The sequence below is a fragment of the Camelina sativa genome, chromosome 17, assembly GCF_030686135.1.
Source record: "Camelina sativa cultivar CO46 ecotype springtype chromosome 17, ASM3068613v1".
Taxonomy (NCBI): Eukaryota; Viridiplantae; Streptophyta; class Magnoliopsida; order Brassicales; family Brassicaceae; genus Camelina; species Camelina sativa.
In genome coordinates, this window is record NC_141896.1 from 20,424,372 (window position 1) to 20,439,700 (window position 15,329).

Genomic DNA, 15,329 nt, shown 5'->3' on the forward strand with positions numbered 1-15,329 from the left:
TGACAGACCTCGGCCAATCTCCGGCGCCTCGCCATAAGGTGAGCCCCTAGCCTATAGCGGCGAGCTCGATATCTTCGAAGTTCCTGACACACAGGACTCCCTTCTGCACCCGTCATGTCAACGTATGGGACAGGAGCGCAAACTCGGAACGTCTCCGCGCTCTCGTGGGCGGAGGAGTCCTCTGAAGCTTCAGTTCGCCTCGAACTGCTCGCCGAAGCGGCTATCCTTTCCCGAGCCTGTCTTAGCCACGCTGATCGAGTAATCACCATCTTTTCCTTTCAATGTTTTCAAAAATAATGGAAGTAGTTAGAATGATCTCCCAAACCTTCAATCCTATTTATACAGGATTATGGGAAGTAACCGCCGCTAAACCCACCAATGAAGCGTGATTTTCGCGTTTTTCCGAGAGAAATTCTCAAAGACTGCGCAACGCATTTAATGGGGCGCGTTCATTATTTCCAAAAAGAAAAAGGAAATTTTCATAATTTCCAAAAAAAAAAAAAAAAAAAAAAAAAAAAAAAAAAAAAAACGAACTATACACTCATAGGTATACCTTAACCCAAGCCGGATTAAGTATCTATTAGCTCGTACAAAGTTCATCCCTCGTTGACACCCTGGCTAGGTGATCAGCTTGTATAAAGACCTACTATTTTCAGGATAAGCCGAACCCAGAGTCGCCCCTGACCTTCCTGTGTAGGGATAAGCCGGACCCAGAGTATTTATTCCGCACCCGCTTTTTATTTTTGGGGTAAGCCGAACCCAGAGTATTTATTTGGCACCCAAACTTTAGTTCAGACGGAACGGTTAGCCGAACCCAGAGGATATTTTCGCAGTCCGGCATCCGAGCTAAAGCGAAGGACGTAAGCCGAGCCTAGTATCTCGCTCTCCGATTAAACACACTTTGTTAAACACTTCGTCACTAACTTTTGAGGCTCAAGTCGATGTTTTCTACTATCAATCAATAAAAATTGTCTGTTGTAAGCCGGGAGACGTCTCGCCTCTGACACATTTTTCAAATAATAAAACAATGACTAAATATAGAATAGAGCAGCAAAGCAAAATCTCTTATTATTATAAAACTGTTATTCCAAGCGAAATTCAAGTTCGCCCGTTACATTGCGGGTAGGTCTTATTAAATATTCAAATAAAGCATCTTAATTCCGAACCGGTGCGCCATTCGCAGCGATCTCACGAATGCTCGACTTGAGTCGTTTCGGCATTGGCCATAGCAGCTGCAATCCGGTCTTTTCCCAATCCTCGGAACGAGTCTCCAGCGCCCTGGCCTTTTGTTCAGATTCGTCAAGCAGATCAGTGGTCCTTTTCCTTTTCGCTTTGAGTAAAACAATCTCGGATTCCAGAGTCCTCAAGCGTCGATCGATTCTGCCCCTCTTCATATGAAAGGATTGAAGATCTTGAGTCAGTTCATGGTGCGTACCCTCAATCTGCATACACAAAATCAATAACGGGTCAATACGGGAGAGACAAGTTTCGATCGTTTACAAGGAAGGCAAAAAGAAAAAGAGGGTAGCGATTACCTGACGGAAAAAGGCGTCAGCCTCGGCAAGCTCGGCATCGGTTGCCCGCCGGTTAATGTAAAACGGCTTAACTTTGCCTGGAACGAAGTCACCAATTAAGGCAGGATTCATGTGCATTGGCTTCCGATCTGATTCACTTCGGCATTCATTGCAGTACGCAACAAGGCATGGCGGCAAATCAGCTATCTTGTCAAACCCATTCTCAATCCAGTCTTTTGGGTGAGACTCCAGCATCTCGAGTTTGAGTAACAGATCTCGTTGTGCTTGTTCTGATGCGGCAAGACGGTTGGAATATTCCGCATGACGATCTTCCACCTCATGAAGAAATTCGATTAGTTCGCGTCTTTCCTCCGGTTTAACGCGGAACATCAACATCCAGGGAGCTCTGATGTTCGGGAAGTACGCCATCCCTCTTTCGATAGCTTCGGCATTCGAGAACGTTGGCACATCGTTGCCAACCAACGGGGATTCTACGCTGCTAACCGAGCTCGACATTGTTTTTGATTGAAAAGCTTTCTTGGATGTACGATCCTTGGGAGGTAAACCTCTCAGGAAAATTGGGAACTTTCCATGCAAAATGGTAAGAATACAAATTTCTTGAAATTGTCAGTTTTCTTTTTTTTAACGAAAAGGAAAAATTCCGGCAAATAGGTTCCAAAAGAGAAAATGGGCCGAACGGGTCGGCAATGTTTTACAAGGGTACTCCGACCCACAAGGATTAACAAAAGAAAAAGAAGTCATACACGGAAAACGATTTCAATTTTCAACGTCCAAGGCACCAGACAGATCTGCTTGGAAACTCGCGGCGTTCGAACCGAATGGGTGTTCGACGGATTCCGGAGCCGTCATCTCCGGGGGGGGGGGGGAATCCAAAACCGAGCTGGTCCGGTGACATAGTAAGGTCATTGTCATTCAGCTCGAGGACATCGATCGCCGTGACAGTCTTCTCGGCTTCGGCCTTTTTCTCGTCAATCTCCTTGATTCGCTCTTCAGGAATGACGGCCCCATTCTCAACCAAATATTGTACAGCTTCCTGTACTCCGGTGGCTTGGTTCAGCAGATCTTCTAGGGGGCGAACCTTCACTTGTTCGACTAGATAGGCCCTGACCTTGTCTAATCGGGTCTGCGCTTTCTTTGCTGTCCGCTCCACTTTTTCCCATCGATCCGTCTGAAGCCTTTTAACTTCGAAAGCGAGCTGCAACTTCAACCCGTCGCATGATTCCTGCAGCTCGGCTTTCTCTTCTTCTAGAGTAAGCGCTCGGGAGTTCAGTTCGCTAACTCTCAGTTCCGTGTTGGCAATGATGCCATCTTTCTCGGCAACTAGCGCCTCGAGTTCCTTGATCCTCGCGTCCTTAGCGTCGCTGGCAGTTCAGATTTGCTCTACGCATTCCTTCACTTTTTCGAGCTCTGAACCCGAATTCTTGCTGGTTTTGACTTGCCTATCATATTTCTGAACCAGCGCATTCATCTTGGCGGCAGTCTGTGCATTCAAAGAATCTACGTCAGTTTGAAGCTCCTTTGGAAAAATAAAACTTTAAAAGGTTGATAGTAAGACGAACCATTAAGTGCGATTCAGCGACGTCGAGGAATGCTTGCTTGAATTCCAATTCGTCAGCTGACGGAAGAATTCGGTTGGAAATCTTCAGGGTCCGGAAAAGCTCGCCCGAAGCCTCGCGATTGGTCACCAAGGGATAATCGCCGAAGTAATTATAGGCGAAGTGATTCGTCTTGTCATCCTTTCTTTCAAGGCAAAATCGATCGGCGGACTCCAGTCCGGCTTCATCGGCCGAACGCTTGTGACTTGGTAACTGACGCGCATCGGTGGTTGGCTCAGCAACGATTTGTTTGTCTTTGTTCTTCTTCTTCCTCCTTTTAGATCCAGCTTCGAGTTGAGGAACGTCTTGTTCTTCGTTCGGTGGATTGGCGTTTTCTAAAGCCAAAGGAAGGGCGTTTTCCTCTACAACGTTAGATGGCTCGATATCCTCTCCGAGTGCCTGAATAGGGTCGGCGACCGTCTGGTCTGGGGTAGGATCAACTTCGGTTAGACCCTGGGACGGACCGATCTCGGCTTCAATGGCAGCTTGGGTGTCTCGGCGAACAATCTGGACGTCTTTTGCTTCCATGACGCGGCATCCGCCAGTTCGTCTTAGCGAACTGGCAAAACTTGGAAAATTCGTCCTACCTTTGCCCATTGCAGTTTTGACACGGATACGAGTGATTGAATCCCACTGACGATTGTTCCCGGTTAGCAGAGCGTCTCTGACGAGGATATAGTTCGGAGCTAGGCACGTTGCACAAAACGGACGATCTGGAGGCAGAGACACGAAAAAGTTAAAAATGGTCAGAGGTGCCGAAGTCAATTAACATACTAGAAATATAAATCTACCAGGATTTTCATTCCACACTCTCCGGTGAAAACCCAACGGGTTAGCGAATGAATAATTGTCGACGCGGACGAAGAAGTATTGGTTCGTATACTTCGGGAATTTATTCACTCGTTTGCCGCGGAGGAAATTATGAGCCGGTCTCATGTTAACTTCCCAGCGATTCGAACTCTTCGATTGCTTGAAACTTGATAGCTGTTCGAAAGCTTGAACTCTAAGGTCGACTCTGACTTCGGCTGCTATGGTCAGGGCAGCCATGAAGTTACAAATGGCTCCGGGTACGAACTGCGAGATCGCTATCGTCCGTCTTTCGGCATAGATTGAAACCAACTCCGGGATTGGGAATATGAGGCGACACTCGGTAAAATAACCCTCGTATAAGCATACATACCCCTCTGGGGGGCTCCAGGGGCGTTGATCTTCTCGAGGAATTAAAATTGTGACGTTGCTATTGAATAAACCGCACGAGTTTAGCATATCATTCACAGTTTTGATCGAACTCGAGCTCTTCTCGCCTCCAATCCGTCCTTCATGGTCAAACAAGGGGTCGATATCTTCGATTGAAAATCCCAAGGGTGCGAACCGATGTTCTTCTAGCGCAAATACGTCCGAAATCAGTTCGTTGGTCTCAGCCTCGTGACGAACTGACGATGGCAAGGTTGGATTCACCTGAGAAGAAGAGGCTCCCGTTGAACAGCGAACCAGGTGAGGCGGGACTTTGGAAGCCGATCTACTTGACTCCCCGATCTGCGCGGAGTGTTCAGGATTGAGAGTTCTTCGTTTGGATGTACGACGAATTAATTGCTCGCTTTCAGTTTCCGGTGAAGAGGCAGGTTCCGATGTGCTCGCCATTTCCTGAGTTCGGAGAGTGTGGAAGAAGAAAAAAATAGCAAAATGGAAGAGATATCGGAGCAGGTTACCTGTTGCTGTTGGCGGAAAATGAGAAATGACGAGAGCAGAAGCGTATTTATAGAGTCGGATGGGCGGCAACCCTACGAAAAGTAATGATGACCTACGCGACTCTTCGAATTCCGAGCTAGCGGATGTGACGGAAACGACACGTGTCGTCCAGATGATATGCGGTGAGATGATTCGGAGATCTGAGTAAAATCAATTAAGTCTTTATGGATTAGATCGGATATTCTCTTTCCATAGTCCAAAATATTCGAATTAAATCTCGAATATATTGAACTGGGGGGGGGGACTAATTGTTGGTGCGGGATTCAGCACCCCCGACATACCGAGCTAAACCAGAAACATTAATTGAACATTTAACCGGGAATCCGGTTAGGGGATCAATTAGGTCATCAAGAGTCAATTCGGGTGAGACGAAGTCTTGGAGAAGAAGAAACCGACCTCCACTTTGATGCGGCGCAGCCGACTCAAACAATAAGGCAGTTTTCCATATTTCACTTCGTCTGATAAGGAAAGTTGATATATTGTGTGATCTCTGAGACATGTATAAATAAGGGGAGACTTCTCCATTGTAATCCATCTAGAATCTAATACAATAATTGAGTTCTCCTTCCCCTCTTTACAATAAACCCTAGTTCTCTTGAGTTCTTCTTTTTACTCCTAATTTCAAGGTTTAGATCTATTTTCTAGAGAGATAGCTCTATTGAATTTGTTTTCCGCCTTAATTAAATATTTCACATTGTTTAATGATTAATTTTCGTCTCCATACCTAAATTCACCCATTTCTGACAAAACGTCAATGGTGACTAATAAATAAATGTTTTTTTTTTCTCATAAAACAGAGTTACACTTACAGACACATGTAGAGATCGGAATTCGCGATTCGTCTTATCTAAGAGAATCCTTTTTCTTTTTTCTTTTTTTAAGTGAGGTTTTGATTAGTTATGAAGAAGAACCAAACACTCCCTCCACTGCTTTTAGAGTGCTTTTCGGGTTGGGTTGGCTTTTCGTACCCATTAGTCTTCTCCGTTCAGAGACTATTGGCAAAAGCTTCAATTTTTTTTGGGTCTTCTTGGAAATATCACGGAGCCAAAAAGTGTAATTCTTTTCTTCTTCTCCGTAATTCATCTCTCTGTATTAGTAGCGTTCAAGTTGATTTGCGTACTACTACTGCTAATGGACTTTCGTAAAGGTTTTAGCTTTTTTACAACTGACTTCTTTGCTTTTGGAACCTTGAAGAATCTTTTTAGTGGCCTTGTCAAAAAAAAAAAAAAAACGCCCCTTTGTTATTCTACTGGTGTCAATTCTAGCTAATAATATTCTATGACAGTTGCCTTGGTTAAGGTTTTAAATTTGGGCGTGAAACTGTGTGTGTGTGTGTGTGTGTGTTGTATTAGCCTTTTTGTATAGTACTAAGAAAATGCCTTTTTGTTTTCTTTCAGTTTGTGTAATGAAGGTTTGATTGATAAAAAGATGGGTTTTGAAGCTTTGAATTGGTACTGCAAGCCAGTTGCAGATGGAATTTGGGGAAAAGCAGTGGATGGTGCCTTTAGAGCTTACACGCCGTGTGCCATTGATTCACTAGTGATTCTTGTTTCTCACTTTGTGCTTCTGGGTTTGTGTTTCTACCGGATTTGGATCATCTTCTACAATACCAAAGCTCAGAAATATTTTTTGAGGAAGAAATACTATAACTGTGTGCTTGGAATATTGGCGTGTTACTGTGCTATTGAGCCTATACTCAGATTGGTCATGGGGATTTCACTCTTTGACATGGATGAAGAGACTCGTGGTCTTCCTCCCTTTGAGGTGACTTTAAATGAGTAACTCTGATTTGTAATCATATGGTTGTGGGGAGATTAAATTCATAAGCCCTTCTTGTTGATACGAAAGTTGTAGGAAAGAAATGAAATAGGATTCTGGTGTTATTCAATGGCAGGTTGCATCGTTGATGGTAGAGGCATTGGCTTGGCTCTCCATGCTTGTTTTGGTTGGGCTTGAAACTAAACAATATGTCAAAGAGTTTCGATGGTACCTGAGATTCGGTGTTGTTTATGTTTTGGTTGCTGATGCTGTCCTGCTGGACCTTGTGTTGCCTCTCAAGAACTCAATCAATAGGTTTGTTATTGTATATTCCATAGAAATGAATTCGATTTGGTGATTGGACATTGGTGGATTTAGCCCTGAATTTCATAATAAGATTTCCTCTGTTTGTTATTGCAGAACTGCCCTATATCTCTGTATCAGTTCGAGATGCTCCCAGGTTTGTTAGAACAACTTCCTTATGTATAAGTTTGCAATTTATTGTTCTCAGAAATTACATCCAAAATCTTCAAATTTATCAATAAGCTCGCTTTTAGAGGAGGCTAGCCATGTGCTAATAATCAAGTTCTTGTCTCATATGGTTTCTGTTTCAGGCTCTTTTTGGAACTCTTCTTTTTATATACATTCCTGATCTTGATCCTTATCCGGGTTACCATATTCTAAACGATGAACCATTAGACAATGTTGAATATGATGCACTTCGGGAGGGAGAGCACATATGTCCTGAGCGACATGCCAGCATATTTTCCAGTAGGTAGCCCCGGAACTGATAAACGAAATTTATATCATGCTCAGTCTATTGGCAAATGACACTTGTTTGGCCAATATAGCCATGGTCTCTTATTATTCAACTGATTTGGATTTCTTTTCTTAGGAATATACTTTGGTTGGATCACGCCGCTGATGCAGTTAGGCTACAGGAAGCCAATAACTGAGAAGGATGTTTGGCAATTAGACAAATGGGACCAAACAGAAACTCTGATCACAAGGTACAGATGAGTTGCTACTTGGCTTCTGCCTTCTGCACTATATCTTCTTTTATATATATGGTAGAAGATTTCGTTTAGAATCAAGAACATTCTTATTCACTGGATGAGTGCTTTGACAGATTCCAAAGATTCTGGACTGAAGAATCACGGAGACCTAAGCCATGGCTTCTCCGAGCACTAAATAGTAGCCTTGGTGGAAGGTAAAAAGCTGATGATTTTTCTAAATAAAAGTCTATTCCATGTAGTTTTCCTTAAAGCCACACATATAGACACTGGCATTAATTCTCTTTTCCATCTTTGTAGGTTCTGGTTGGCTGGTATTTTCAAGGTAAGGATACTGTGGTTTATTTTCCGTGCATCAGGTTTGACCTGCATCCACAGTAATGTTCAGTTCTGTATTTGACAACCCTCATGCAATTTTCACATCATTTTTTAGCGTGTTATAGATTGGAAATGATATTTCTCAATTTGTTGGACCAGTGATACTGAGCCATCTTTTGCGGGTAAGGTCTCTTTCTGCTTAATTCGTACTAGAAAAAATATTGCATAGATGTTTTTGGCCCCTGACTTATATAAAACATGTACTCGACGGTCATTACTCATTGTTTTTTGGGGGTTTACATATATAAAAATGAGTAATAACGCAGTGACATATAGTTCTCATACATGAGTGATGACCTCTATTTTAATACGCTGCTTGTACTCTGCAGACCTCCTTGATTCTTATCTTACATTTTCAACAACTTGTCCTGTGTTACTTTGGTTATAGAAATCGTTGATCATTTTATGTAGTCAATGCAAGAAGGTGATCCAGCTTGGGTTGGATATGTCTATGCTTTCATAATATTCATTGGGGTGGTATGTTTCACAACATTTCGTCTCTGATCTCTAAAATTCTATTTGGTTCATTTACTTTTTCTCCAAACTGTCATGTTTGGTTTTCTACTTCCCCCTCCCATAATTTTCTGTCCATTTCAATTTCATTTTAGACACTTGGAGTGCTTTGTGAAGCCCAGTATTTTCAGAATGTTTGGCGGGTGGGATTTCGGTTGAGATCAACTCTGGTAATTTTGGCGAAACGTTTATTTCTCTCCGACTTGTATGATCAGTTTAGTCATCTTTATTCTAATTATGCTAATTACTTTGTAGGTTGCAGCTATATTCCACAAATCTCTAAGACTAACTCATGAAGCTCGCAAGAATTTTGCTTCAGGGAAGGTCACGAACATGATAACTACGGATGCTAATTCACTTCAGGTATACTCAGGTCCGGCTTAAAGCTAGGGCGAGAGGGGCGGATGCCATGGGACAAAAATTTTTTTTTGGGAAAAGCTTAAGCATTTGGGGTCCAAAAAAAAGGAAAAAAAAATTTTATACTGAAAAGGGTCCAAAAAAATCTATACGCCTAGGGACAAATTTTTTTTTGATACTTAGGTTCAGTTAAACGTTCCGTCTAACTCTCTCAGTTTGATACATACTACTTTTGCACTACTATGGATTTGTAACTGCTAACATAGTCTTCTGATTATTTCAGCAAATATCGCAACAGCTACACGGCTTATGGTCTGCTCCATTTCGCATCATTGTGTCTATGATTCTTCTCTATCAACAACTAGGAGTTGCTTCACTTTTCGGTTCGTTGATTCTGTTTCTCTTAATTCCTCTCCAGGTATTTAACTTCATTCTGTTGATAAACCTATTTTAATATTGTACAAGCTTTGTGGTAAATGCGTATGTTCACATACAAGTCCACCTTTTCTATTTCTTGATAAACAGACACTGATTATAAGCAAAATGAGGAAACTGACTAAAGAAGGACTCCAGTGGACTGACCAAAGAGTCGGTATCACAAATGAGATTCTGGCATCCATGGATACTGTAAAGTATGATTGATAATTTTCATTGCTTCTTTTTCAGGTTTTTTGAGTTAATGATACATTATTAAACTAGTTATTCTACTATTTTCAGATGCTATGCATGGGAGAAGAGCTTCGAGACTCGGGTTCAAGATATGAGAAACGAAGAGCTCTCATGGTTTCGTAAAGCGCAGTTACTATCAGCTGTATGACTCCTTATCTTTACTTTTATACTGCCTGCCATTTCTCTAACACATTTCGACAGGATTTACGTATCTTGTATGCACTTAAATTCCGTATATGACTTACATTTAGGGATATGTCTTCCACATTAAACAACTTAATCCCTAAACATTTTTTCCTCTTCCAGTTCAATAGTTTTATACTAAACAGCATTCCAGTAGTTGTGACCGTGGTTTCATTTGGGGTTTTCGTTCTGCTTGGAGGAGATTTGACACCAGCAAGGGCATTCACATCTCTTTCTCTATTCGCAGTTCTAAGATTTCCTCTCAACATGCTACCAAATCTACTAAGTCAGGTTATTTTAACAATCATACCCTCCTCAGCTGTTTCATATACCTCTATTATATTTTAACTATTAATTTACTAGTCTGCATTTGACCTATCATGTGCCCATGGATTTACTCTTTACTTTAATTATCTTTGCTACTTCTCGACTTAGGTTGTCAACGCAAATGTTTCACTACAACGCATTGAGGAACTACTTTTAAGTGAAGAGAGAACTCTAGCACAAAACCCACCTCTTCAACCAGGAGCTCCAGCCATTTCTATTAAGCATGGATATTTTTCATGGGATTCAAAGGTGATTACTCAAAATATTCTCTCTTTTTGAAATTATGTTGAGATGCAATACTTGCTTCTGCATTGCACAGTATACATGACATTCTGATCACGGCGTTTGCTCGAAAATTCAGACAACCAAGCCCACATTAGCCGATATCAATTTGGAGATACCTGTTGGCAGCTTGGTTGCCATTGTAGGTGGAACTGGAGAAGGTAAGACATCACTTATTTCGGCAATGCTGGGGGAGTTATCTCATCCTGAAACCTCAAGCGTTGTTATTAGGGGCTCCGTAGCTTATGTTCCTCAAGTTTCATGGATCTTCAATGCCACTGTGAGTCGCCTTTTCTTTCCATTTGGTCAGTTAGTTTGGCTAGAAGTGTCCCCAACATATGTGTTAATATATTGCAGGTGCGTGACAACATTTTATTTGGGTCAGATTTTGAGTCTGAAAGATACTGGAGGGCTATTGATGCGACAGCCTTACAACAAGATCTTGATTTGCTTCCAGTTAAGTGGAATGAAAAACTTACACAGCCTGAGTTTATATAACATTTCTTAGTAACTTCCTGAATTTTGCTTAATCAGGGCCGTGATCTTACTGAGATTGGAGAACGTGGGGTGAATATTAGTGGAGGGCAAAAGCAGAGAGTTTCAATGGCTAGGGCAGTCTACTCAAATTCAGATGTTTACATATTCGATGATCCCTTGAGTGCTTTAGATGCTCATGTTGCTCACCAGGTATTCTTACATAAATGATAATCTCTTTGAACTAACAAAAATTGTAGAGTTTAATATCCACAGTTACAGTATTTATTTTTGAGTAATTATTTAAGCTTCACTATTACAATTAACAGGTCTTTGATAGCTGTATGAAGAATGAGCTGAAGGGGAAAACGAGGGTGCTTGTCACAAATCAGCTACATTTTCTTCCTTTAATGGATAGAATAATTTTAGTCTCCGAAGGAATGATTAAAGAGGAAGGAACCTTCGCAGAGCTGTCAAAAAGTGGGAGTTTGTTCAAGACACTAATGGAAAATGCTGGAAAAATGGATGCCCAAGAGGTCAATACAAATGACGAGAACATTTTGAAGCCGGGTCCAACTGTCACGATTGATGTGAGTGAAAGAAATCAGGGCAGTACCAAGCAAGGGAAACGGAGAAGATCCGTGCTTGTCAAGCAAGAAGAACGGGAAACTGGCATCGTTAGTTGGAATGTTCTGATGAGGTACTTAACTCAACATTCACTGGTTCATCCGACTCAGAATATATAGCATTTCTTTATATTTTATACACACAGATGACTATAAGATAGTTTTTAACTTTCAGGTATAAAGAAGCAGTTGGCGGCTTATGGGTAGTTATGATTCTATTGGCATGCTATTTATCTACTGAAGTTCTCCGAGTTTCAAGTAGCACATGGTTAAGTTTTTGGACAGATCAAAGCACGTCAAAGAGTTATAGTCCCGGTTTCTACATTGTCGTATATGCTCTTCTCGGATTTGGTCAGGTTTGTTTCTGTAAAAGACTGAGATCTTTAATTTTGACAAATCACACGAAGTTGACGACTTTTATGGTCATTGCTTCAGGTGGCTGTCACGTTTACCATCTCCTTTTGGCTGATCACATCAAGTTTACGTGCCGCCAAAACACTCCATGACGCTATGCTGAGTTCTATTCTTCGAGCTCCTATGCTCTTCTTCCACACTAATCCAATTGGACGTGTAATAAACAGATTTTCTAAGGATATTGGTGATATAGATAGAAATGTGGCCAACCTAATGAATATGTTCATGAACCAGCTGTGGCAACTCCTCTCAACATTCGCACTAATAGGTACTGTCAGTACAATTTCATTGTGGGCAATAATGCCACTCCTAATACTGTTCTATGCAGCATACCTCTACTATCAGGTACTTCCTTCTTCAAAAACATGGAGAATTGCTGTTAAACCATATGATACTCTTGGAACTAACATCATTTTGTGATTTGTAGAGCACATCCCGCGAAGTTAGACGTTTGGATTCCATTACTAGATCACCTATTTATGCTCAGTTTGGAGAAGCTTTGAATGGTTTGTCAAGCATTCGAGCCTATAAAGCCTATGACCGGATGGCAAATATTAATGGAAGATCCATGGACAACAACATAAGGTTCACTCTTGCAAATACGAGCTCAAATCGTTGGCTCACTATAAGATTGGAGACTCTTGGGGGTATCATGATCTGGTTGACTGCAACGTTTGCGGTTCTGCAAAATGGGAATGCAGAGAACCAAGCTGCTTTTGCATCTACGATGGGACTCCTTCTTAGTTACACTCTGAATATCACTACTCTGTTAAGTGGTGTTTTAAGGCAAGCTAGCAGAGCAGAGAACAGCTTGAATTCTGTTGAGCGTGTGGGTAACTACATTGATCTTCCTTCTGAGGCTTCAGAGATAATCGAGAACAGTCGTCCAGTATCTGGCTGGCCTTCAAGAGGATCCATTGAGTTTGAAGACGTTCACCTGCGTTACAGACCCGGGCTTCCTCTAGTATTGCATGGACTGTCATTTTTTGTTTCTCCAGGTGAGAAAGTAGGAGTGGTAGGAAGAACTGGTGCAGGAAAATCTTCCATGCTGAATGCATTATTTCGGATCGTGGAAATAGAAAAGGGAAGAATTATGATTGATGACAGTGATGTGGCTAAGTTCGGACTGACAGATTTACGCAGGGTTTTAAGTATCATACCACAATCACCAGTTCTTTTCTCAGGTTCGTGTTTAATTTAAGACAACATTGTAACTTGTAAGTATATATTCCTGCATTCTGTTATTCATTATGAGAATCATTTCTTTATTTTAGGGACGGTGAGATTCAATATCGATCCATTTAGTGAGCACAATGATGCTGACCTTTGGGAGGCTTTACAAAGGGCCCATATAAAAGATGTCATCAGCAGGACTCCTTTTGGCTTAGATGCAAAGGTGTAGTTTAATCAGAGCTTTTATTAGCATTGTTTGTGTTAGTTTTGTTATGATTGAGATTATTGACCAAACACTCATCACTCTGTGAAGGTCTCTGAGGGAGGTGAGAATTTCAGCGTGGGGCAAAGGCAACTGCTAAGTCTAGCACGTGCATTGCTAAGAAGATCTAAAATCCTAGTTCTCGATGAAGCAACTGCATCTGTTGATGTCAGAACAGATTCTCTGATACAGAGGACCATCCGCGAGGAATTCAAGTCTTGCACAATGCTTGTTATCGCTCACAGATTGAATACCATCGTCGACTGTGACAAAATCCTTGTGCTTAGTTCTGGTCAGGTAATGCCAGGATTACTATTCGTGGAACTCACTTAATTATATCTATCTTCTTATCAGATATGGATTCGTTACATAATAAAAACTATGGGAAATGTCAATTTTTTTTTTTAGGTTTTGGAGTATGATAGTCCACAAGAATTGCTATCAAGAGATACAAGTGCCTTCTTCAGGATGGTTCAAAGCACCGGACCAGCAAATGCTCAGTACCTTTGCAACTTGGTCTTTGAAAAGAGAGGGACTGGAATGAGTCTAGGTGGATAGAATTGGTCACCAGCCTTCCAAAATTAGTATATAAGTTCGGTTTGCAACAAACGACAATGGAAGTTGCAGTAGTGACTTTTCATGATGATGGAATACGCGTCATTACTCATTACAGTGTCAAAATTAGAAGGAGAGTCTTATGTTGAATAATTTAGAGATAAACCTAAACGATGTGCTGCCATGCACAATACGCTTTTTAATACTCTTGTGTACATATGATCTTCTCGACAGTTGGAAATTTGGCCAACAACTTTTGGGCAGATGCTGACTTTTTCAAATGTTCTTTAGGGGTTTTGGTACAATAGTGAAGTTGAGGGCTGGAGATTGGGGACATTTAACGATACTTAGTGAAATGAACATGATAATACATGAGAGCTTCTAATGTGGTGAGAGCTTTAAAAAATAAAATATTGACCTTTCAAAATTAAGACATAGCATGATAATACATGAGAGCTTCTAATGAAGTATCGTTACATGTGTTCATATGTACAAAAACTACATAAAACTATTGACCTCCAAAAATCTAAATATACAAGGGACACAATGTCTTGATAAATTTTGTTCTTGATTAATTTCTATATAATTCATGATAATTTTCCTTCCTATGATATATACAATGTCTTTTAAATTTATGTCATGTGTAGTAGTCATATAACTCCCACACGCAAGAAAAATAGGATGCCGAATGACAATAAATTTCAGTAATTAACAAAAAACCATTAGATCAATTTTTGCTATCCAATATTTTAATTAAAAGACTTTGTATAGGAATATAGATGTAGTTATAAATATTATGTGAAACACATTTGAATATTTGATACTAAAAGAAAAATAACACAACATTAGCTTCTATGAATCCGCAAAAGTGGAACGTGAGGTTAACTTATCATGTAGTTTACTTTTACATACACAATAGAGTGAACGTGTAATAAACACCTTTGTCTTTAACATTTACACCAAAAAGAATTAGACACCCTCAAAATGAAATCTCGCTTTCACTTCTCCGTCTAAGATAAGTTCAACTCGTTTTTTCCATGGTAGACTAGGCTTTTCTAAAACAATTACAATAACCTTGTTTTAAGGACATATAAAGATAAGTAGTAGTATATGTACGTTTTCTTTTGGCTTGTGTTGTGTAATTTGTGTTTCCCGAATATTGGGCTTAAGTTTCCGGGGATATCTCTGTTTTCCTCCGGCTTTAAGATTTCAAAAACGCATTCCACCCATGTATTTCACCTTGTATTATATAATGAAAATCTTCAGTGAAAAAAAAAAAAAGTAGTATATGTACGTTACTCTGTTTTTAAACAGATAATTTGAAACAAATATTGGAGTTGATTTGTGGGTATGGATGTGAGTGTTGAGCATAAAAGCCAAGACAAAACATAAACGCATTTACAAGCAAAGGAGCTTTTGTGTAATAATATTAAAAATGTAAACAAATTAAAAATATTAAAAAAGCA

The 15,329-nt window shown here is 40.6% G+C and overlaps 2 protein-coding genes across 17 annotated transcripts; one reads left to right on the forward strand and one right to left on the reverse strand.

Moving 5' to 3' along the window:
- Positions 1-2,298: 2,298 nt before the first annotated feature.
- LOC147924092 (meiosis-specific protein ASY2-like) lies at positions 2,299-4,771 on the reverse strand. Its single transcript, XM_087496613.1, has 4 exons — positions 3,922-4,771; positions 3,095-3,843; positions 2,975-3,051; positions 2,299-2,896 (listed from the first exon to the last, which is right to left on the reverse strand). Exons 1-4 carry the CDS (start codon positions 4,769-4,771, stop codon positions 2,299-2,301), a joined length of 2,274 nt encoding a protein of 757 aa, XP_087352739.1.
- An 822-nt stretch (positions 4,772-5,593) lies between these two features.
- On the forward strand, positions 5,594-14,126 carry LOC104757389 (ABC transporter C family member 12). 16 transcript variants are annotated; one of them, XM_087494841.1, is made up of 28 exons: positions 5,675-5,932; positions 6,277-6,643; positions 6,774-6,952; positions 7,058-7,097; positions 7,252-7,412; positions 7,533-7,647; positions 7,767-7,847; positions 7,951-7,975; positions 8,094-8,150; positions 8,440-8,505; positions 8,637-8,711; positions 8,797-8,904; positions 9,182-9,316; positions 9,424-9,530; positions 9,616-9,709; positions 9,874-10,041; positions 10,186-10,326; positions 10,439-10,520; positions 10,591-10,639; positions 10,717-10,815; positions 10,894-11,046; positions 11,163-11,533; positions 11,635-11,815; positions 11,895-12,218; positions 12,301-13,057; positions 13,148-13,269; positions 13,360-13,605; positions 13,717-14,126. In XM_087494841.1, exons 17-28 carry the CDS (start codon positions 10,314-10,316, stop codon positions 13,864-13,866), a joined length of 2,547 nt encoding a protein of 848 aa, XP_087350967.1. In that variant the 5' UTR covers positions 5,675-5,932; positions 6,277-6,643; positions 6,774-6,952; positions 7,058-7,097; positions 7,252-7,412; positions 7,533-7,647; positions 7,767-7,847; positions 7,951-7,975; positions 8,094-8,150; positions 8,440-8,505; positions 8,637-8,711; positions 8,797-8,904; positions 9,182-9,316; positions 9,424-9,530; positions 9,616-9,709; positions 9,874-10,041; positions 10,186-10,313; the 3' UTR covers positions 13,867-14,126. The 16 variants fall into 16 exon arrangements, 14 of the variants coding, with proteins under 14 accessions (XP_087350959.1, XP_087350956.1, XP_087350958.1 ...); XM_087494842.1 differs by having other exon boundaries at positions 5,805-5,932; positions 7,252-7,408; positions 8,797-8,914; XM_087494833.1 differs by having other exon boundaries at positions 5,594-5,932; positions 10,439-10,639.
- Positions 14,127-15,329: the final 1,203 nt, after the last annotated feature.